This window comes from Bicyclus anynana, chromosome 17, assembly GCF_947172395.1.
Source record: "Bicyclus anynana chromosome 17, ilBicAnyn1.1, whole genome shotgun sequence".
In the NCBI taxonomy this organism is placed as follows: Eukaryota; Metazoa; Arthropoda; class Insecta; order Lepidoptera; family Nymphalidae; genus Bicyclus; species Bicyclus anynana.
The window spans coordinates 15,692,355-15,716,419 of NC_069099.1; the positions used below are offsets into that span (position 1 = coordinate 15,692,355).

General features: G+C 38.1%; 1 protein-coding gene across 3 annotated transcripts; it reads left to right on the forward strand.

Annotated features, from left to right (window-relative positions):
- LOC112053080 (A-kinase anchor protein 17A) lies at positions 1 to 23,581 on the forward strand. 3 transcript variants are annotated; one of them, XM_052886409.1, is made up of 9 exons: positions 20 to 147; positions 413 to 1,227; positions 3,971 to 4,220; positions 5,093 to 5,246; positions 6,561 to 6,704; positions 7,438 to 7,518; positions 9,082 to 9,226; positions 15,434 to 15,637; positions 23,301 to 23,581. In XM_052886409.1, the coding sequence occupies exons 2-9, from the start codon at positions 461 to 463 to the stop codon at positions 23,560 to 23,562; spliced, it is 2,007 nt and encodes a 668-aa protein (XP_052742369.1). In that variant the 5' UTR covers positions 20 to 147; positions 413 to 460; the 3' UTR covers positions 23,563 to 23,581. The 3 variants fall into 3 exon arrangements, with proteins under 3 accessions (XP_052742367.1, XP_052742368.1, XP_052742369.1); XM_052886407.1 differs by having other exon boundaries at positions 1 to 1,227; XM_052886408.1 differs by having other exon boundaries at positions 1 to 1,227; positions 4,013 to 4,220.
- The last annotated feature ends 484 nt before the right edge of the window (positions 23,582 to 24,065 follow it).

The following is a 24,065-nucleotide window of genomic DNA, read 5'->3' on the forward strand; positions in this document are numbered from 1 at the left end:
TATACCAAAAGCGGCTTGAGAACGTGAAAACTGAAAATTGAAAACGATTTTTTTCCAATAATTGAAATAGTTTTAATTATATTTAGTAATAAAATAATAATTGTAAAGCGGCGCAAACGATGGAAGCTGAGCTCGGACATAAATTTGGTCTATTCCTTACCTTCAGTACATAAATAAAAATTTTAAACGTTTCCCACGATTTTGTATTGTATAGAATCTGTACAACAAATATTTTAGGGCCCTGTTTTAATGTATAACTGTTCACTAATAACTTTGATAATTTCTCACCCGTAGTTGTTAAGAATTTAAGATGAGTATTCAAGTATGTAGGGACATTTCAGACGCTGTGGCCCTGTATCTACCTCAGCGTTTGTATCTAAAATCGTTTGCAAAGCTAAACATTTCTGTCCAGCTCCCATCACACAAGGTGCACGGCAAGTCGATATCCAACTGGGAATTAATGGAGAAGTTACGGAAAATGATCCACCCTGAGAGTTTCTCAATATTGAAAGTGTCTAAGCATAGTTCGGAAGTGATAAGGTTCGACGCAGAGCTCGAGAATAGGACGAAGTTGGAACGTGTGTTAGCGCGCTTGGAAGACAGGATAATACAGTTGAATGACTACCCGGACCCATTGAAGGTAAAAGTCAGCGAATGCAAGTCTGACTTCCCCAGTCGACACTCCTGGGACTCCTTCTTCCGCGACGCGACCGACATGGACGAAATGAAGCCAGGCGAGCGACCTGACACGATACATATAAGAAACTTGCCCATCCGTTGGTTCATTCATGAGAGAGATAGAGACGAAGATACAATGCCTTCGGAGAGTTTATTTAAAAAAGTGTTCGATAAATATGGTCCAATAAGACAAGTAGATGTACCCGCAGCTGATCCATTCCGTATGCAAATGAAGGCTCCAATGAGAGGCATAACTACCCCGCCCCAAGACTTTGCATTGTACTTTGAAGGGTACATTCAGTTTAGTGAATACGCTGGGTTCGTGAGATGCATGGATGCATTGAGAGGTCGCAAGTTACTCAGACGTGGTGATGACATTGCAGAATGGTGTCCAATATATGTAGACTTTGATAAAACTAAACACATGACAGATGCGTCGGTGAAGAGAAGGTCTATTGTACGTGAGAGGCTTACGGCTAGACAGAGAGCCAAGGATGAGGAAGAGAAACAGGAGAAAGAGAAGATTGCCAAGCGGGAGGCTAGAGAGCGGTAAGCCATCCAATATATTATGTATAATAACTATAATTTTAGAGATGCTGCTCTTGATGTTACTATTATGTATAATATAAACTCTCAGTCTGTTACTGAAGAAGGGTTTATTAGAATAAGTGGAAGCTTTAATTCAGCATTAGACTGTTTGCAAAAATGAAAGAACTTATCTTTAGAAGAATGGTTTGTAAACTCAATTGAAAGATTCCATACTATTACAAATGGGAATGAAAGTTTGTTTATAAAACATTTTCTACTAAAGTTCATCTAGTTCATCTATTTCAATATCATAATGTATCACATTACACACTTGTGTGTTATCCTAATGTAAAACACATGGTTTGGTTGGTTGGTATTTTTTTATTAAATCTTAGCAAAGAGTTTTTATGTCAGAAAAGTGTTCAATATTTTATGAATAATATTAACTTTGTGTGTTAATTATAATAAATAAATATATCTTTAGTTTTAATAATTTTGACAATAAATAACAAACATTTATCTAAATTTAAAAATTACTCTGCATGCTTTTTCTTTTCACTGTATTGTTTTGATTTTAAAATGCCAAGTAGTGATTTCGACATGGCAGAAAATCCCAAAGGCAACGAAAAAAGGCTACCTACTCAAAGCCTTGTGCTCAATAAATCAACCTTTAAATACTTAAGTGAATCAAAATTTCATCTTTATGGAAAACAAGCAAAGATGCAAATTCATTTTCAGAAAGTGTGTTCAAAGTGTGTTTCCTCACAAATATGTTATAAAACGTCGTATGAAGTATGTTTGGTTTAATAATTACAGACTCTGCTCCCTTACTAGCTCTCGCCTACGGCTCGGGCCAGCAATATCGCCTCTGCTGTAATTTTCAACATACTTACATGGATGATAATGTACATAATTTGACATGCTTTCACACCATATCTACCAATTGCATGGATTGTGGTCACGACGGGACTGAAGTTGCGAGATGAGAAGTGAAGTCAGCTGTTAGGGGCAAAATCGATCTACCCTCTTTCTTGTTCTTTTTCTTTTTTCAACGACCTCGCGTTTTTGGCTGTTTAGGCAAACCACACTCACGACATCGCTTTTGTTATTATGCGTATCGCGGCGCCCTCTTGGTTTGCACAATTCTACCACCGGATTCCACTCGCTGGCTAGTTTGAAACCATCTTCCCGATTGAAATTTTTGTATTTTCGAATTTCAATGGCTTTTCGAACTACTCGGGGTATATAGTGGCGGTCCGTGGAAATAATGCGTGGATTATGGATCTCAATCCAATGTTTAGTTCCCGGTTGTAGAATGTGATCAGCTATCGCAGATTTTTGCGGGTCGTTGTTTTTTATCGCTCGTATATGTTCTGTTACACGGGTTGCTATGGGCCTCTTCGTTTGTCCAATATAAGAGCTACCACAGCTGCAGTCGATTTTATACACACCCGGACACTGGTATGGCAAACGATCCTTTGGAGAACGCATCACAATATCTGGCACTTTTGAATGGTATTCACCGGAAAATGACCTTCACATACGAAATGGAGAAAGATCGGTCGCTTCCATTCTTGGATGTCTAGTCAAGGTCCGACTAGATGGTAGTTTTAGTCACACTGTTTACCGGAAGCAGACACACACGGACAGATATTTGCATGGCTCTTAGCATCACCATCCACGACACCTTGCGTCAGTGGCTACCACCCTCTTCAATCGCGCTCAGGACCTGTGTGATGACGTTCACATCCAGGCTGAGCTGGAACATATAAGCAAGGTGTTACGTCGAAATGGTCATAAGCCCCTTGTATTGAAAAATAGTTCACATCAACGGAGAGAACGACCTTTGGAAGTCGAAAGAAGAATGGCCTACTTACCTTTTGTTAAAGGGGTAACTGATAAAATTGGATCGTTCCTAAGGAAAAAATACAACATCAAGACTGTGTTTACTCCTTTACAAAAGATCGCCCACATGATGCGTTCTCCAAAGGATCGTTTGCCATACCAGTGTCCGGGTGTGTATAAAATTGACTGCAGCTGTGGTAGCTCTTATATTGGACAAACGAAGAGGCCCATAGCAACCCGTGTAACAGAACATATACGAGGGATAAAAAACAACGACCCGCGAAAATCTGCGATAGCTGATCACATTCTACAACCGGGAACTAAACATTGGATTGAGATCCATAATCCACGCATTATTTCCACGGACCGCCACTATATACCCCGAGTAGTTCGAGAAGCCATTGAAATTCGAAAATACAAAAATTTCAATCGGGAAGATGGTTTCAAACTAGCCAGCGAGTGGAACCCGGTGGTAGAATTGTGCAAACCAAGAGGGCGCCGCGATACGCATAATAACAAAAGCGATGTCGTGAGTGTGGTTTGCCTAAACAGCCAAAAACGCGAGGTCGTTGAAAAAAGAAAAAGAACAAGAAAGAGGGTAGATCGATTTTGCCCCTAACAGCTGACTTCACTTCTCATCTCGCAACTTCAGTCCCGTCGTGACCACGATCCATGCAACTGGGTCGAAATATCGACAATAAAAATCTCGTTTTATCGTGGTATGTACCCGTTTAAATAACATTCATAATGAACAACCACGAAATAAGTTTAAAATCATATCTACCAAATCAACTGACATATTATGTATGAACCTACACACAACTTTCTCTAGGGATAGAAAAAAACAACAGTTTACATTAAGCTTACCTGATTTTGTAGCATAGTTTTTGATGTAAAACTAAGCTCCATTACATTGCAGACAAAAAGAAACAGTAAAACGTATAATTTTTCAATCTTTAAGCCAAAAGATGGAGCACCGAGAACAAGAGAAGATGGCAAAGATGAGAGAGAGAGAGCAAAAGAGAAAAAAGAAGCAGCTCGCCAAACTTATGGAGAGAGATGATGTGGATCTGAATAGGAAGGTTGCGGAGGAACAGGGCAAGCTGTTGAAGACTCAGAAACGGCTTCAAGCTATAAGACTGATAGAAGAACTGTTTAAAAGAATAGAGGTTAGTATTTTCTTTTTTTCCCTAGTGGTACCGTAAGACAGAAAAAAGGAAAAGAGGTTGGCCCTGCCAAAGATGGGAGGATCTGACAGTAACAAAAGTAAGTAACTACAAAAGTAAGTGACAGAGGATTATGGAAGTGATTGGAGGATGCCTATGCCCAAGGGCAATATGAAAAATCCTGCTTATGAGCATTGTATTTTGAAATATTTTACACACTGTTCACCACATTACTTTCATTTATACTAACCAATGCTCCGGGGTAGTTCCGCCTCTTGTAAATATGAATATAAAATATAGACTATGACATTCACAAATAATGTGGCTTTCTATGCTACAGCCTTTCTTGATGAGTACTGTTTACTAACAAAGAAATTAGAAATGAAGGTAGAAAAAACATGTCATTACATAACTTATTTATTTTAAATTATGTATGGTTTGTATTTAAAATGTTATATAAAATATATTAACCATATCTAATTGTTCTAAGCTTATTAATCAAATTTATTTTCATTAATTTAAGAACAAGTTAATTATAACTATTATAAGGTGTGAAATGACTAGTATTGTAGTTTGTTGGTAAACAGTACTCATCAAGAAAGGCTGTAGTATAGTGGTAAAAGAATTTCTAGAATCATTTAGATCCAGAGATTACACCCTCCTACAATTATACCACAACCTCTTTGTCTTTATAATATTAGTAAAGATTATGGTCACATAAAACAAAATCAATAGATAGCAACCAACAACAATTGCACAAAATCATCAATTTCATAATTATTTTAATGTGTGTGCCAAATACTGGCAGAAATGTTTTTGTTGAAACTTGTTTTTGTTCTTTGACAAATAGTCAAACACTATACTAATATTTTCAGGTACGTCCAGAACTACAACGCAATGGCGTCAAAACGGAGCGCTACTACAAGACAGGGGATCGGCTCGCGCGCCAGCGGATCGTAGACAAGTATAAGCGGCAGCAGGAGAAAGCACTCGATGAGCAGCAAGAGAGGTTGAGACACGCGCTCGACGGTTAGTAGCATAAAAAAATCATTTATTTCAATTAGGCTTAGTAGTTAATTACTTTTTAACCGACTTCAAAAAAAAGGAGGACAAAAACACATTTCAATTAAGCCTAACCATAGTGCAACACAAACCACAGTTGGTTTTAATACATAATATAATATTTAAGAACTAAAATTATCGGGTAGTTAAAAAAATATCGTAAAAGTGTGAGTAAACCGCTGCTGCGACGCTACACAGGCTGTCCCAAAAAATAATTCTTTAGTCCGCTAAAGTTATTAGTATCTTTTAGAAGATTCTTTACTGTATCCGGAAAATCGTTAAAGATTGTTGGAACAATATATTGAAGCCTTCGCTTACCATACCCATTTATGAAGTTCGGTACATACAATTTTTATTTTTATGTTTGTTACCGCATAAGTTCGTCATTTCCAAACCAATTTAATTTTTTTTTTTTTTAATTTGAAAGAGTATATACTTCCAGATGGGCCATTTCTTTGTTTTCATTTTAACACAAAATTACTGAACTGATATATTTATGAAAATTAAATGATAGGACACACTAAAACCAGAATTGTAAAGACGACAACCGGTTCAAAAGGCAGGTTCTGCTGAGACGAGTTGGCAAGAAATGACAATTGCTCTTATAATAAAATCATAGATTATTGTTATTTACAATACATATTACAATTTCTTCTATTTTTACTACCTGTGTAAAAGTAGAAGCTGAACAATGGTCTCAAAGTATCTTGTATAATTAAGAAATTCAATGATTGTGAATTTGTGCATTCCAATAGCCCCCTTGTGTCAAACCAGCAAACTAATGTGGCTGACAAGCTACAATCAGCTTGCACAACAGAGTAAAAGAAAATTAAAAAAAATGATGACATACTTGATGCAGTTGTATCCGCTAATCTGAGATTATAATATATATATAATAAAATAATTTACATGGGACATTTTATAAATGAAATGTCAGTCCAGTTTTTAATAATAAATAAATAAAATAAAAATAAAAATAGCCTTTATTCTCTGACTGCTGAATACATATGATATACCTAATACTATTACTTAATTTATACACCAGAGCAATCAGGTTGTCCTTCGACATAGGCCTCCTCCAGACTTTTCCACTCTACTCGATCTCTGGCCTTTCCTCGCCATCATTTTGGCAGGTCATCCTCCCATCTCTTATGTGGTCGTCCTTGCCTCCTTTTCCCATCTCTGGGTCTGGGTCTGAGTCCAGTTTTTACTTGTTGGAAAATAATTTACTAGTTATCTGTTTTTTTCTGTTTTATATATATTTAATGTTTTAATTTTCAGGTCGTATCATAATACGCTCAGCACTGGAAACCAAGAAGCCCCATCGAGAGTCCATCAGCTCTATGTCGGAGGACGAGCAGATACACAAGCGCGTCAAGAGCGAGCGGCCCACCTCGCCAGAAAGGGATGGGTACAAGCCACCAGGTGGGTACATTTAAGGGACGGGTACAAGCACCAGGTGGGTACATTTAAGGGACGGGTACAAGCCACCAGGTGGGTACATTTAAGGGACAGGTACATTTAAGGGACAGGTACAAACCACCAGGTAGGTACATTTGAGGGACTGGTACAAGCCACCAGCTGGGTACATTTAAGGGACAGGTACATGCCACCAGATGGGTACATTTAAGGGACAGGTACAAGCCACCAGGTGGGTACATTTAAGGGACGGGTACAAGCCACCAGGTGGGTACATTTAAGGGACGAGTACAAGCCACCAGGTGGGTACATTTAAGGGATGGGTACAAGCCACCAGGTGGGTACATTTAAGGGACGGGTGCAAGCCACCAGGTGGGTACATTTAAGCACGAGTTTCCCCTCAGAATAAGAGGCAGACTTCACACACATAGAGAATTAAGATAATTCTCAAGTAAACAGGTTTATTTCTTAAAACGCACATAATTAAAAAGTTGGAGGTGTATGCTCCGGACTGGATTCGAACCTACGCCCTCCGAATCGAAGGCAGAAGTCATATTTAAAAGGCAAATATTATTTTTAAGAAAATAAAAATTCAAGTCACCTGGAAGAGGTCACTATTAGTGATAAACCCTCCACTGTATTTTATCCTGTATTTTGTATGTTTATAGATATGTTTGTTGCAATAAAGGTTAAATAAATAAATAAAATAAACTAATTTCAAAATGTGTGATGTTCGCAGGCGCAGGGATGTTCGGCTACAACCCTTACGGCTTCAACTACGCCTTTCCCGCGCCGCCGCCCTCCTACCCCTTCCCGCAGAGTAAGAGTATCACATCTAATAGAACATCCGTGTTAGAAACGACCTTCACCCATCTGTTTAATAGATGAAATAGTGTTTTAAATCAAAATTGGGATTAAAAAAAAAAGTTGAACCGACTTCTAAGAAGCGAAAAATAACATTGTGCCTATGCCCTTTCTTTTTGTTTTTTACAACTTAGCCCTTGACTACAATCTCACTTGATGGTAAGTGATGATGCAATCTAAGATGAAAGCGGGCTAACTTGTTAGCAGAAGGATGAAAATCCACACCCCTTTCGGTTTTTAAACGATATCGTACCGGAACGCTAAATCGCTTGGTGGTACGTCTTTGCCGGTAGGGTGGTTGTTAGCCACTGCCGAAGCGTTCTACCAACCAGACCTGGATCAATTAAGAAAACCTCAATCGACCCAGGGATAGAACCCAGGACCTCCATCTTGTAAATCCACATGCCGTTCTATTGATCGCTTTGTATGCAATGCCAAAAAAACGTAATGAACTTTAAGAGCCTGTTTGGCATAGCGCCACCTTTAAACCAATCAAAAGAAAGGATACAATGTTATTTCAATTTTGATTCTGGCTTCAAAGTCATATTTGAAGTCGATTTTTGTTAAAAAGATTTTATTTTTCTGTTTTTGATGTGTCCTAACATAGTAAACGCCACAGTTCGGGCAATTTGGTTCAGTTATTTTGAATTTAACAAAAAATTACTGAACGGATTCTTGACAAAATTAAATGCGACCAATCTGCATCTTTCAAACAAAGAATATGGGTTGATAATGATGATGATGATGATGATGATGATGAGTGAATGAAAATGAGTCAGTTTCCCGTAATTAATGGATAAAATGGTAGATACACACCACCTAATTATCTAAAACTAATTCGAACCGTTTAGAAAACATCCCTAGTTTCTATTATAAAACTTTTCAAATTAGTTTTAGATAATGAATAATGTTAACTATTATTATATGTTAGCTTTCTGTATTCTCCGTTGAAAACAAAAAATACTCGTGAAAGAATTATTTCGATACGTTAATTATTTCCTCGAACTTGGCTCGCGTTTAACGCAGTGACGTCATCATACAACACTTGCTCGCCCGATATAAGCAATTTCGGACTTCTGCCTTACCTACTGACGAACTAATGGTTAGAATTGAAAAATTCTTTTTGTGTTGAAAAGCCCGATTAACGAGGAAGGCTATAAGATACATAACATCACGCTACGACCAATAGGAGCAAAGCACCGATCAAAAATGTGGCCAAAGCAGGGTAAATAATGTTCGGTTGTCGGCTAGTCTTCCTAATATAGGTACAAATGCGGTCATTCTCACGAAATATCGAAAACCGCTTGACTTACAAAGATGAAATTTGGCAGGGAGGTAGTCTATAGTTAGTAGGTATCTGCTAATAATGGATTTTCGATAGAGCCGGATTAAAGAGGTCTATATGCTCTCACAAGAGACCTACCTTTACCTAGCCTATTACCTAGTAACATTATTCATTAGGCGGTGAATCTACCATTTGCGGGACACCCTGTATAATTGCTGTAACCCCGTGTTCCAGCGTCCATGTACTATCCGGTGCGCGGCGCGTACTACCCGCCGCCTGACGCGTACGCGCGGCGTCCGTTCCGGGGACGTGGACGCGGCCGGGGACGTGGACGCTTGCCATACTTCGAGGGACCGGACGCAACGCAACAGTACTACCAGTGAGTCATTCACAACTTATGGTCCACGGTTTTATGCCTAGAGGGTCTCTCAGACCTATATATCATCGAGTGTCTGGACGCCACGCAACAGTACTACTAGTAATTTATCTACACAGTCTGTACTCCACGGAATATTGTATTATGCCTTAGTGGGTCTCTCAGACCCAGATATCATCGAATGACTGGACGCCACGCAGCAGTACTACCAGTGAGTCGTCTACACATTCTGTGCTCCACGGAATATTGTATTATGTCTAGCGGGTCTCTCAGACCCAGATATCATCGAGTGAGTGGACGCAACGCAACAGTACTACCAGTGAGTCATCTACACAGTCTGTACTCCACGGTATACTGTATTATGCATAGTGGGTCTCTCAGACACAGATATCATTGAGTGCTGGTCGCCATGCAGCAGTACTACCAGTGAGTCATCTACACAGTCTGTACTCCACGGAATATTGTATTATGTCTTATGGGTCTCTCAGACCCAGATATCATCGAGTGACTCGACGCCACGCAGCAGTACTATAAGTGAGACATCTACTTTAATGCGAAGGCGCCGTTGTTTTCGTCGTCCACCTTGTTTTCATTATACATGTCATTGTTCTCCGGAGCTCCCAATAACGCCCAATAATAATAATCCCGCTTATTAAAATATTGACCGTAACTGGAAGCTTTTATATTGAGAGTAGCATTTCCGTTTCCGTCGATTTCATACCAGTTTTCGTACTTTTATTGACGTCACGTCTGGCTATGTGGCGCCACCTGGCGGTGTCGGGCTCGGGAAGTTTCGTAAATCGCTGAGCGCGACTTTAGCTCATTGGCGTTTTGTTTGCCGTCGAAGCAACATCTTGCAATCAGTTGGTACCCGACATTGCAAGATAAAGTGTAATAAGTGAAGTGAATTCGCTGTGAGTACTTTATATTTTATTACGTTGTAATATTACGTTGTAATTATTACGTTGTTACATACAACGTTAATGTAATTAACGTTAAATTATGTAAAATTTCAAATTTCATTTGAAAATAGTACGTGATCATTATTTTAACGGTTTTTCCGTTCGGATCACTACTTCATGTGTTTGAAAGTCTTGCTTTTTTGCAAATGTTTTCGTACTTGCATGTATATAATAATATTTTCTTTGTAGTGATTTTTCAACAGTTAAAATAGTATTAAAAGTGGCGGGGCCCAGCGGGCTTCCTAAAAATGTGAACTCAGAAACCAAAGTGAACGTTCTAGCAATAGACTGTTGTCTAACATAATATAATATATACTGCAAAACGAACGCGTGGCCAGTGGCTTTCGTTTCAAAGGAGTACATAAATTACGAATGCTCGAAAGTTAGACAAAGAGTTTTTGAGAGTTACTCAAACATATTGTTACTTCAATTCAAACCGGCATTGAAAAAAGGTTCACAAATCCCGCCAGAATTTAGCACAGGAATTTTGATTCGCCACCCCACACAGGGGCAAGGCGTAGACACTGTTAACGTGCCTGGACACATTTGCAGTCAAATATCGGTCTAATAGTTTACCGCCCCTCGCGGGGGCAAGGTATACATAGTTTTTAACCGACTTCAAAAAGGTTTCTCAATTCGACCGTATATATTTTTAACGTTCCTGGACGTATTTGCAAAAACAACTTACTGAGTAAGATATAGAAAGTTTAAATATTCCTGGACGTATTTGCACAGTCAAATACCGGTCTAATAGATTACCGCCCCTCATGGGGACGAGGTTATAGAAAGTGTTAACATTCCTAGACGAATTTCCAGTCAAATACTGAGGATCGCCGCCACTCGCAAGGGCAAGGCACGAATAGTGTTGAAATTTCATCACGTAGAACACACAACATGGAATATACGTACAATGCGCAATCGCTCATGCACAGCCATGCTTGCATGATAATTACAACCCACCCTCGCGAGGTGTTTATTTCTTTATATAAAATATTCAAATACCGGTGTCCTTGATCGCCACCGTCGCGGGCGTATGCATGAAGAGTAATGTTCTATCGCGTGGAACATACAACACGGATTATATCTGTAATGCGCACACGTTCATGCACAGCCTTGCTTGCATGATCAATACAATCCACCCTCGCGGGGTGTTTATGAAAGATGTATGGATACGAATATCTTATCTATCTATATAAATTATTCAAATACCCGTGTCGATGTCGTGTGTGTGATCGCCACCCCTCGCGAGGGGAATGCATGAAAAATTTTAAAATTCCATCGCCTGGAACGCACGACAGGAAATATACATACAATGCGCATACGCTTGCACAGCCTTGCTTGTATGATCATTATAATCCACCCTCGCGGGGTGTTTATCAGCAATGTACAAGAGTCTAATGTCCTAAAGCCCTTGCAGGCTGACTCGCTATCTTTTACGTTTGCTAGTTGACATATACAAAATTGAGTTTCTATGTAAAAATGTCACTCATAAATAAATAAATAATAAATAAATATACTTAAACAATACACATCACTATCTAGCCCCAAAGTAAGCATACAGAGCAGCTTGTATTATGGGTACTAAGATAGTTGATATTATAATATTCATATACATGTATAAATACACACAGACACTGGAAAAAACCCATGTTCATCACATAAATATTTTCCAGTTGTGGGAATCGAACCCACGGCCGCGGATGCAGAAAGCAGGGTCACTACCCACTGCGCCACACGGCCGTCATTGCTTACTCGTGAATATCCCACAGTAGGTAAATGACATTTTGCCAATTGATTTTTTGATTTTCAAAATAGTGAATAGGCCAACTAGATTTGTAACCAATGGGTGAATTAATTACTTTGTGACAATAGCGTGAAAATCTGATGAACGAAAGCGTCAGAATAAACATCATGTACATTTTGGTATAGAGGTTAAAGTCAGGAAACTTATTTTTCCAAATACATCTAAGTTTTCTAAAGATATTACTGGATGTATACAGTTTATTATTTGCATACTCCAGGTTTCATAAACTTAGAAACAAACGAAAAGGTAAAACATATTATGATACCCTTCGTCACCTAGCAAAATGTAGAAAAACGCATAAGCGATAACATAAAAATTTCTATCAAAGCAAAGGATTCTAAATGAATTCTTTTTCAGGGGCTCGAGGCCCATCAAGGGTATTATGTATGCTTTAAAGTTTAATGTATCCAGAAAACTTAAAGTATTTTGAGATAGACTTCATTTCAAGCGGTCTTTTTAGCCACCTTTTTCACCACCTTTTTCAATGGGAGAAAATGGTGGCACCAAAAACGTACAGAGGTTAATCTGAGGTTATCTCCTACCGTTCTCTCGAATAACCTCGTGTTTTTCTTAATCTATATGAAACATCGTTCCACACTCCTGTTTTGGAAGAAATATCATTAATTGTCTACTTAATGAAATACAAAGGATCATAAAAGCACCATGCTCTGTTGCTAATTACGCATGGTCCACTTGCTAAATACGCACAGCAATACGCACAGCATCAGAAACTCAGTTTGAAGAATAGACACAAGGCTACTTGCATGTGTATGTAATAAAATTCCAAAGGTGCTTCCTACGTTTTGTATACAGGGAATTGTTGGAGATTACTTCCTTGTCATTTGAACTATGCATGTCTCTTTCTCAAATACTTTCTCAATGCTATCGAATCGGCAGCATGTTTTGTAAGAGATATGTAGAATTAAGAATCCCGGTTCATATCGACAATTTTATCATTTACTAAGAAAATAATACGAAACGTAGATGTAGACTATATCGAAAAATTGCCCGTACCATTGAATGAATCAATGACCTTGTTTAATATAATCAGATTGCTAGCTACCTACTTCACTAACACCCTCAGCCAGTGTTTTTGTTAGTAGCAAATGCCTTTGACCACGCTTGGGCAGCGTTACTAAACATTCACCCTCTGAGGAATTCATGGTCACGAGAGGAATAGGTACTGCATTCCAATAAAAAGGAAATGTATGTCATACTACTCATATATGCCCCTAGAATCAAGCTCACCTCCTAAGCAACATTCAATAGGACAAAATGACAGCCGTTACATATTACGGAGGAAAAGAGAGATGACTTTAAATATAGAATATAACAGTTAGAATTGCAAGATCTTTATGTCTAATAACCTTAATTAGACTATCACTAAGTTCACAACAGTACACAATAGTATACGCGGCAGGAACAACAAGCATGCAAATCACTTGTTATACAACATCGCCATCTTCCTTAATTGGCGCTTTCATTACTGTAGCATAGAAAAAGTGAGTGTGAAATAGGGTATCTCGGTGACTGATCTATACTCATTAAATAAGGTACACGTAGTCCATGATTACTTGTACGTATTCCGAGATGAAACTTACGCTCAAGTTGTTTTATACGATGTGTACAGTGTGTATAGGGAATTTCCCACTTGCTTTATGGTATCGCCACCACTTACACTGATTCTCAGAGAATCATCAGAATCGGTTGACAGGAATATATTTAATAGCCTTGATAAGAGTAAGTCTTATGTCATTTGGATCTCAGATTCCGAATGCTAGCAGTACCGATAATTCTATAGAATGAAGACAAATTTATTATAATCACGACAACAGACTTAGCAGTTACAAAACTGTTAGAGGTAGTCTTCAAGAAATATGGAAAAACCTGAAATAATTTTTAAATTCCTGTCAAAACTTAAAAATCGGCTTGTGTAGTGTTTGTCTAAAAGTAAAAGTTTTAGTACATTATATGACTTAATGTCTAAGAACTGACTCAGTTTAAGTTTCTTGAATCTTCAAGTAACCTACTTAAGAGATCATAAATTTGTAAAGCATATCCTTAAATTCATGCCAAATCGTTAAGAAAGCCTAAAAATTCTATGCCACCAGTTTGGAATGTCAGTAACTTCTTAATAAGTTATTTTTTCAATAGTTATATTTTTGTAGGTACTCTCTGAAAAGCGTGTATATGACCTAACATTACTTAGTATAGGGACAACATGGTATAAAATCTGATGATTTTATTTAATTTTGGCCGAAATTTGGCTCAAAAACCGATAGAAGTATTTAATCTGGCTGGAAATTATTTGTAAATAAAATAATCACTATCATAATTTTCCTTCAGGAAATAATAAGTCTATTTCATTATTGAATGAAATAAATGAGTAAAGACGTCACGTAAGAAATCTTCATAACGACTATATCGGTCAGCAGTGTTTTTCCTAAATTTTGTGTGAATATCAATTATATGATGAAATCCTTAAAATTTATTAATATTTGTAAAATATAGTGAATAGGTGATTACATATTATGACACTTGAATGTCCAAGAGATGACAGTTTAAATAAATAATATCCACAGACAATAGATACTTATTACTGGCTACCATTCAACAAAATGCATTATTAACAACAAAATGCATTATTAACAAAATGGACTATTGTATTATGCACAGACACAGTCAAGCTTCGTCACTAGCTTGTTCTCTAAATAAAGTCTAATCGAATTAGAGATAATATTGTTATAAAAAGTTTTATTTTAATAATCACATTGGCGAAATAATATCATAACGTGGCGTCACCAGGCGAAAACAAACAGGCTCTCAATATAAAAGCTTCCAGTTACGGTCAATATTTTAATAGCAGCGTTTTACCTGAAATAAAACGCATATTAAAATACTTACCTCACTGGAAGCTTTAAGTAATTCCTGCCTGGTGATAAATTGAGCCAATGAGCTAAAGTCGCGCTCAGCGATTTACGAAACTTCCCGAGCCCGACACCGCCAGGTGGCGCCACATAGCCAGACGTGACGTCAATAAAAGTACGAAAACTGGTATGAAATCGACGGAAACGGAAATGCTACTCTCAATATAAAAGCTTCCAGTGAGGTAAGTATTTTAATATGCGTTTTATTTCAGGTAAAACGCTGCTATTTACATCTTCGTGAGCGATGTTTTCCCGCGCACGCCACATAGCTGTGCCGTGACGTATGAAATTTGTATGAAACGATGATGCCAAAACTTGTCCCGTTCCTTCAGAGTTAAACACGTAACATTTGTTGCTACCTTTAATAATATAAAACCCACCATAGTCGTATGACAAAAGAGATTGGATAAACCATTGTTAACCTAGTGTTATAAAGTTACACTGTAAGCGGGTGGGTCTCTCAGACCCAGATTTTCAATAACTTAGGTACTTTTTCTTTAAATAATATTTCCCGCAGGTACTTCAAGAAGCTGTCTGAAGCGGAGCAACGCAACGAGCACGACCACCGCTCACGGTCCCGCTCCCGCTCTCGCTCGCGCCGCCGCTCGTACAGCCGCTCGCGCTCCCGCTCCCGCCGCCGCTCGTACAGCCGCTCCCGCTCAAGGAGTCGCCGCTCCAGGAGTCGCAGCCGTCGATCCAGGTCCCGCAGCAGGCGGTCCAGGTGAACATTTCTGTATTACCATTTGAAACCTTTCCCAGTAATAATAAAGGGTGTAATTCAACACCGAAAGTCGAACTTCGCCTATTGGACTACAACTCAATTCGGGTTGTACAATAAAATTACAATTGACTATATTGAGTATATGAATTGTATCATTGATTGAAACATCTAAGGGCTCCCGCACACGGACCACCGGCCACAAGCACAAAACGCCACTGCCGGCATATTTTCTGTAGTTTTTATACATTTTATATTATGGATGGTGGCCGCCACACGCTACAATCGTCGCTGCTCGCTTCTTGTGGCCCGCACCGGCCACTAAACGCTGCAAAACACCAATTGCACGATTCCGCACCCCTCTCTGTTAAAATTGAATGTATCCAATAACTGCGGATTCGTCTTCTACGACGACGTTTTCCTATCAAAAGCAGCGCAATTAAACCTTCTTCGTTCGAGTCCATTATGATACTGCATGTGTGAGTAAAAAAGTAGCAGCCATCGACCGCAAGTGTCGACTACCGGACACAAGTGGCTGTCGCGCGCTTCAGCTACTTTTGTGGCCCCTTCTTGCTTCTTGTGACCATTGGGGTATCTAGGATTACTTCCTGGGGTGGGCCCACATATTACTATGTGCCTAGTGGGAGTTTTCAATGTTTTCTTAGGGTTACTATCGCGTTAACGTAAATGCGAATTTATATGGAATTGAAACAGTTGTGCAGCAGTGCCACTAGATGGCACTGTTTCAATTACATAGAAATTCGCGTTTACGTTAACGCGATCGTCACAGTATCATATTACCACTAGGCCCTCTGAACAGAGTCGACACTCAATATAATATAATTTCGTTATCAATACTTGTGGACGCAGAACTCTGATATGACTCGACTATTATTATTTTTTTTTTTATCTAGGGTAGGTATCCAAAAAGGTCTTAATATATTTTTCAAAATCTTTAAGGTTTTTTTTTTTATTATAAGTTGTAATGGTTATTATTTGATACTTTATGTAAAATTATTAGTATTTCCGCGTCCATCATAGAATTTCAAATCGGTCCGTAGCCCAGTATCCTAGGGTGAGCACTGGACCATTCTTGGGTGGGCCCGACCCACCCGCTATATACATCTTTGCTTGTGGCGCGCCACTAACAATACAAAACCAGAGTTCATTGTTTCAATAGATGCCATGAGGGTTTCATCTCCTCCCGAGAGTGTCGGGTGAGGGGGTACGGGCCTCGAGGCTTTGCCTCCTTGCCCGAGTAATATATATGTCGCCGGGGAAGCTTGGCTCACTGAAGGCTCTATGGCCTCAGACCTAATAATTATCATGTTTACTCTGTAGTTATTTCGAATCGACTTATTATCGAGTAATCTAATCATTTTGCAATCAAAATACTGTTCCGTTTTGATTTAATTAATAATTAGTCTCTCAAGTAATGATGACAGTTGACAGCAGTAGAAAAGAAACTTTTTAGGTTCTGTGTTGAGATTTTGCTGTCGTAATGGTCAGCAAAATCTACGTTAATTAATTTAATAAATTTAGAATCAAGTTTTCATGTAATTAGATTTTGATTATTTACTCTTTAAGTAATTAAGATTGTAAAACTTTACCACCATAACGAACGTGGCGGCGATCGACCAATAGGAAATGATCACGTAACTCTCATCCAATGGCATCGCGTCCCAAATGGCGCGTACGCGTGTACCGTCACTGTGTATTCACTTTAGTGAGGCATCCTGCCTCCGTCTGTCTCCGTAGTCTGCTGATTTAGTAATTCAGTTCTAATCGCGCTTTTAAGATGGAATAATCGTCTTCTATTTGTTAAGTATAGTGAAATAGTGAAGTGTTAAGTAGTGTTATTAAGAAAAGGAAAGTGATTAGTGACTTGGGCTATTAATTGGTTCAATTCTTTGTTGAGCAGCTTGAGGCGTCATGCTGCTTGTCGCGTTAGTGATTTTGTTCGATAATGTTTCGTGATGAAGTAATAATTAATGATTAAACGAACTTACCTGTACGTGAAGTTCTATCATAATTATGCGAAGGTTTGTCCGAATAGATTACCACAAAGTATACACAGTAGTAAACACACGGTGCTGCCAGTCCACACTGTATTTGAGATGGATTTTTTTTTTTTTTTTTATACTGGTATCCCTGCTACCGGATCTGTAATCTTCATTCAGTTTAGAGCAGAGCAGTTTATGCAATTACTAAAGTTGATATTCAAATGTTAAGTTAGACAAGTAGTAATTCTTATATAATCATATTATATAATAAATATTGTATATATAAATTATATAGACTTTATATATTATTCGGGAAATTGCACAATGGGGTGGGCGGGGTGGTAATCTATTCGGACAAACCTTCGCATAATTATGATAGAACTTCACGTACAGGTAAGTTCGTTTAATCATTAATTATGCTTCAGGTTTGTCCTCTAGATTACCACAAAGTATACACAGTAGATGTTGAGAGTGAAAATATCAACTTTTAGATCACAGTGAATAATTTTATTCCCGAGGAAAAAAGATACAATTATTAAAATTGTTGATCAATTATTATTATCGGTCTTGTGATCAATCATTAGAACATTATTTTTAATATAAACAGTATTGAAAAGTACGAAACTATCAAAATTATACTTAGTTATATATCTATTACAGAATTTTTCAAATGTTAGGGAGTTACTGCTCCACCCTGCATATTTTATAATCAGATTTAAATTTATATTCAGCCCATGAGCTTTGGAAGTCGTGGCACACTGTGAGCACAACTGATTTTTGTGACTTTCTAGGTCTTATAAAAAGTTTATTTTCACTACGCAAGCTTTGTGTTGTATGAAAATAAAAATGTAGTGTACCAACAGGACATATTTCTGGAAAATTTGGAATAATCAATACAGATGATGAATCAATTGAGATGTTTCAGGACGAGAGCTTTTGATTAAATCGGGTATCATTATTAAATAGAAAATATTTTAATTCAGTTTTTTGAAACTCAATGATTCATTGGAGAACCAATTTGCTATAAAAAGTAAGTATAATAAATGTTTCCCAGGTATAATAGTTTTATTATTTGGGCAAGGGTGGACGTAGTCTATGAACTCCCTCATTAAAGTTTTAATATGGTTATCATTGACCACTTCTTCGCCCAGAATTAGTCAAAGAGCTGATCTACAGCTGTTCCATATTGCAAACCTGATTCATAAAATAATATTAAAAAACTTATAACATTTGGTACGGTACCAAGATACAAATTAATATTACTGTATTTACAAAATATATACACCACTTCTTTAGGTATGTATTGTATTGCCTCACTGAGTTCTCGGAAAGAGAAGACAACATTCCTGTAACCAGGGCAATCTCTTGATGTACATCTCGGTTGCTGGAATGGGAGATAAACAGCGTTTATGGTGGTTTAATTATAAGTGGTTCTGAAAGTAAAAAGACTCTTTTATAAGGGGTACCACGGTTGTGTCAGCCAGAGTGGGGCTATCATTGATCCTTTTTGCATTGTTATCAAATATTTTACTCAACTATTAAATTGTAAATGCATCTATAATAAAAGCGTCAGGATCTCTATGCCAAGAAATGTATCTTGCACATTTTTTAGTCAGCCTCCTTGTGAATAAATCAGTTTCTGGTTTTCCAAAAGGTTGGCATCATGATAGTTCCCATTCAATTTTTGGATGGACGCAACGTGGTTCTTTATCTGCGACATAATAGTCTGCTGAACTGATGTACTTGTAAGATGCAAGTTACAGTATACAGTTTCTTGTTTGTTGTAAGGTTTGGGAATTCACCGCCTCCCATGCGGTTTGTGTATGAAATAGCTGAGAATTCGTAAGAATAATTTGAGTATTTTGATAAAACTTTGCAAAAATTTTCCGTCGAGTCCGGAATGCTGCCAATAAAAATAATTATTGTACTAAATAATAGATGTGTCGTTCACGTACTGTGTCCGACCACATAACACTAGCACGTTCCTCTCCACAGGCCGCTCCCCAACCCGTAGTTGAGGCATCGCTATAGATTTCTATACAAAACTCAGTTTGATGAATATCATTAACCACTAAATACTAGTTAATAATGATGATGGTCAAATATTTGTTCTATTTGTAATCTTTCAAATATTGTCATATTTCCATTTTTTTTTTTTTTTTTTTTTTTTTTTTTTTTTTTTTTTTTTTTCGTTTGTTTAGAGCCATCCGTATCGGACGGCGGGTATTCTAAGGTAAGTAACCCCAATAAACAAGCGAATGATATGACCTTACAGCTATAATACAGTTAATATTTGCAATTTATTGACTTCCTTTTTAATTTTCAAAATCTTTTCCTCAGGTAAAGTGATTTGTAGTTCTGTTCTGAGAATTGATTATGAAACCCAGAAACTTACGAACATTATTAAGTTGACCTCTCAACAGATTTATTATAAGCATAGATGAACAGTAGGTACTGATAATAATCCCCAAGGCCTTTTGGGAGTATAAGCTATTATTAGATATAATAAAATATCATCAAAATATATTGTGACTACTTGATCTCAGTAAATTGGTCACTGCTTTTATTATTTTGATCCAGACAACGGACGCAGTAATACGGCCAAAATACAATAAATTATTGTTGAAGATAAGAAGTGTCAATAAATCTGTTCAGTTATTTGAAGTTTAGTATGAATCTATATTTCCTATTATGTTTTCTAATTAAAAATGAAGGAATTAAAAGTTGATCTAAGCAAAGTTTGCATTCCGTAATAGCGTCTATTACATGTAAGATCATGGATAGGACGTTCGTATATCAATATTTTCTGACATGGAAGTATTCGCCTTACAGGAACGTTTCTCTGTTTTGGTGAACTCGAATGTACCGAAGGAACAATAAAAGTCGTTGACTCAAAAGAGGCATCTTTTAGGTACCCTTTTATCTATGACATTATAATAGCATCACTGACCACCAATCATAAAAGTTTGAAAGCCTGCCGGCATATCTTACCCTGTCTGTTGGTGGTTTCGACTTTCGATCGCGATGTCGCGACGGACGTGACGACCATGTGACGACAGTTCAAACTGTCGCACGTCAGAGTTGGCGTGGTGATTCTTGTAGGCAGGCTCCTTTGTCTTCCGAGTAACTTTTAACCTGTAATTCTGAGGAGAAATAGACCAGTTTCTATGTTCCCCTTATGGCTTATCCTTTGTGGAGGACAGCTTCATAGGAGCGAGTTTCATTTCCGCTCCAGATCTTTTATTTTTATTATTATTATTATTTTTTTTTTTTTTTCAGCCAAACCTTAACCAAAGAGAAGTTTATCGATGTTGATCTCTGATATCTTACTTCAGCGTATTAAGGAGTAAATTCCTTCATACCATAGAATCATGGCTAGAACACCTGAATTTAAGGGTATCCAACAGTATTTGTATAGGCACAGTAATTTTTGGTTCTGACGACATTAGTGTAGTGTCAGCCAGCTCCTTAGCTGATATTGCGGTAGCTCTATTGTATGGTTTGTTTTTATCTCTTAAGTGCGGCCTCTGTGGTCGCACCTACCACTACCGGATTAAGCATTGGTGCCAGGTTGCAAGGTGCAGTTTTTAATATTCGTGTATAACCTCCTTGCTCGTATATTTTGGCACCTGACCCCGCTATGTGTTGTAGGCGAATAGCCAGATCTAGCTGGATGACATCGCTATAACACTTTGGTTGTGAAGGGTTCTCTTCTAGAATCATAGGAAGTTCATTGTCAAGTACTGATAATGTCGACTTCTACGAGTCGAATCTACGAGTAGGTACTTCAGCGCTGCTGTATCCGGATTGACGACCGTATTAGTCGAATGAAATTCACTGGCGGTATCAGCAACTTTCTAGTTGAAAAACTTAAGCATTGGCACTTTTTATGATAAGAAAATACCAAACAGAATATGTTTTCACCTATTCTATTCCCTTAAGATTATCTGCAATCTCATTTTTTTTTTTTAATATTCTTTACAAGTTAGCCCTTGATTACAATTTCACCTGATGGTAAGTGACGATGCAATCTAAGAGGGCAGCGGGCTAACTTGATAGGAGGAGGATGAAAATCCACACCCCTTCCGGTTTCTAGACGACATCGTACCGGAACGCTAAATCGCTTGGCGGTACGTCTTTTTCGGTAGGGTGCCAGAGCCAAAGCCTCCCACCAGCCAAGAATTTATTGCCGTGGGTTAATTAAGACAAGGTGATAGTCCCGGAGACCGCCACGCTATGCTTAATGCTAATGATTAATATCGTGTAGTGTGATATTCCCTTAGAATCAATCATAATAAGAATCATAATTTCAAAATTATTATTTGCGTTAATTACGGTAAAAATGATAGTCCCTAAGACTACCCGCAATGCTATGATTAATAAGACGCAATTATCAAATGTTACATTGATATTTTTTCTCATGTCGTTTATAGAGTGATAATCCCGTAGATTACCCGCGATGTTATATTGCAAACATCCGTTTTTTCAAGTGATAACCCCGCAGGTTATTAATTGCGTCAATATTATTATTTTCGTTTATTACGGCAAAGTCCCTAAGACTACCCGCAATGCTATGATTAATAAGACGCAATTATCGAATGTTACGTTCATATTTTTTCTCATGTCATTTATAATGTGATAATCCCGTAGATTACCCGCGATGTTATGTTCCAAACATCCGTTTTTTCAAGTGATAACCCCGTAGGTTAACAATGATGTCTATTGACATAAAAAGATTATGAGGGTAAATGAACTTATTTTACCTTCAATGTTTAATGTGTCCTGCAATGCGGACAATGAAGCGGGCGATGACTTGATGAGTTTTTCGATTCTGATGACACTGTTGATGAGGTGGACAATCTTCTTGGAGACTAGGACGACCTTTCTTTCTGTCGTGCGCGCGTCAGTATCTTACCCAATTTCTTAATTTTTCTTGCTATATTATCGTATTCTTCAGATAAAGGAGTTTGTTTTCCCTTTTCTAACACTAACAAAGGAAAGTAATCTTTGAACTGTTTGTTTCGTTATACAAAAAACTGACGCGTAGGCACGTGTAGCCCGGCGAAGCACAGAATGTGTAATGAAGATTACAGATCCGGTAGCAGGGATACCAGTATAAAAAAAAAAAAAAAAAATCCATCTCAAATACAGTGTGGACTGGCAGCACCGTGTGTTTACTACTGTGTATACTTTGTGGTAATCTAGAGGACAAACCTGAAGCATAATTGATCTTAAATTGTTTACTGTGGGCATGGAGAGCATGTCGGGCAGGGTTGGTGAGTGTTTACTAGTATTAAAAGGCGCCTTTAAACCACAACCTTGGTCACAAGTCCAGGGACTTGCTCGATGTACTTCCTCTACCACAACTACCAGGGTACAATAGTAAAATTAAGAGTAGTTTATTGTGTAAGCGATTAGTGAGGTTAAGCATAGCATACCTATTGTAATTGGCAGAGCCGATGACCAAGGTTAGGTCAGCGGTTCTGTACCATATTTTTATTAATGAATCTACGATTTTTACGACATATATAAAGTAATAGATGCCCTTAATGTTTAGTTGTAGTAATACAATTTTGCAACAGATGGCGCTTTAATTAACCATTATAATTATAATCTACAGTATACGACATAATTATTAATAAATTGACCGTTTCCAATTGCAGATCTCACAGCCACAACTCAAGGTCCCGGCGCAGGTCGCGCTCCCGGAGCAGGCGCTCGAAGTCAAAGTCAAAGTCCAGGTCAAAGTCAAAGTCTAAGCGGCACACCCCCAGCCCGCGGGAGGCGCAGCGGACGAGCGTGGACAGCGCCAAGTTCGTGTCCCCGGGCACCATGCGCCGGCAGAGGTCGAAGAGCTGGTCGCTACCTAAAGATGGAGAGCGTAGGAAGTCCTGGTCTAAGAGTCCAGAGAAAAAGAACGAATAAAGCACTATATTTATCTTTATACATTTGTCTTTTTTTAATTACCTTTAACTTTGAGTATAGTAAGTTCAGAGCCGTGATACCCTACTGGACCTCTGCGTCCGTTTCCGGAGGGTGTGGGTTCGAATCCGGTTCGGGGCATTCACCTCCCAACTTTTCAGTTGTGTGCATTAAAAAAATTAACTATCACGTGTCTCAAACGGTGAAGGAAAAACATCGTGAGGAAACCTGCATACCAGAGAATTTTCTTAATTCTCTGCGTGTGTGAAGTCTGCCAATCCGCATTGGGTAGCGTGGTGTACTATTAACTAACCCCTCTCATTTTGAGATGAGACTCGAGCTCAGCAGTGACAATCACAATCTTGCCTTACAATACTTACCTAAAACTGTTGACCAGCTATTGAACTATTAGGGTAAAGAGCTAATAGAACTTCATCGTTTTAAAGTTTGAACCACCAAACCATGTAAAATGATAAGTAATCATGAAATACTATTAAACTATTATT

Bases quoted from the DNA above. Each gene is read 5' to 3' on its own strand.
- LOC112053080 (XM_052886407.1), top strand. From the start codon at position 311: ATGAGTATTCAAGTATGTAGGGACATTTCAGACGCTGTGGCCCTGTAT. The intron at 6,705-7,437 runs GTGGGTACATTT...TGATGTTCGCAG, and splicing joins GGATGGGTACAAGCCACCAG to GCGCAGGGATGTTCGGCTAC. The intron at 15,638-23,300 runs GTGAACATTTCT...TTCCAATTGCAG, and splicing joins TCCCGCAGCAGGCGGTCCAG to ATCTCACAGCCACAACTCAA.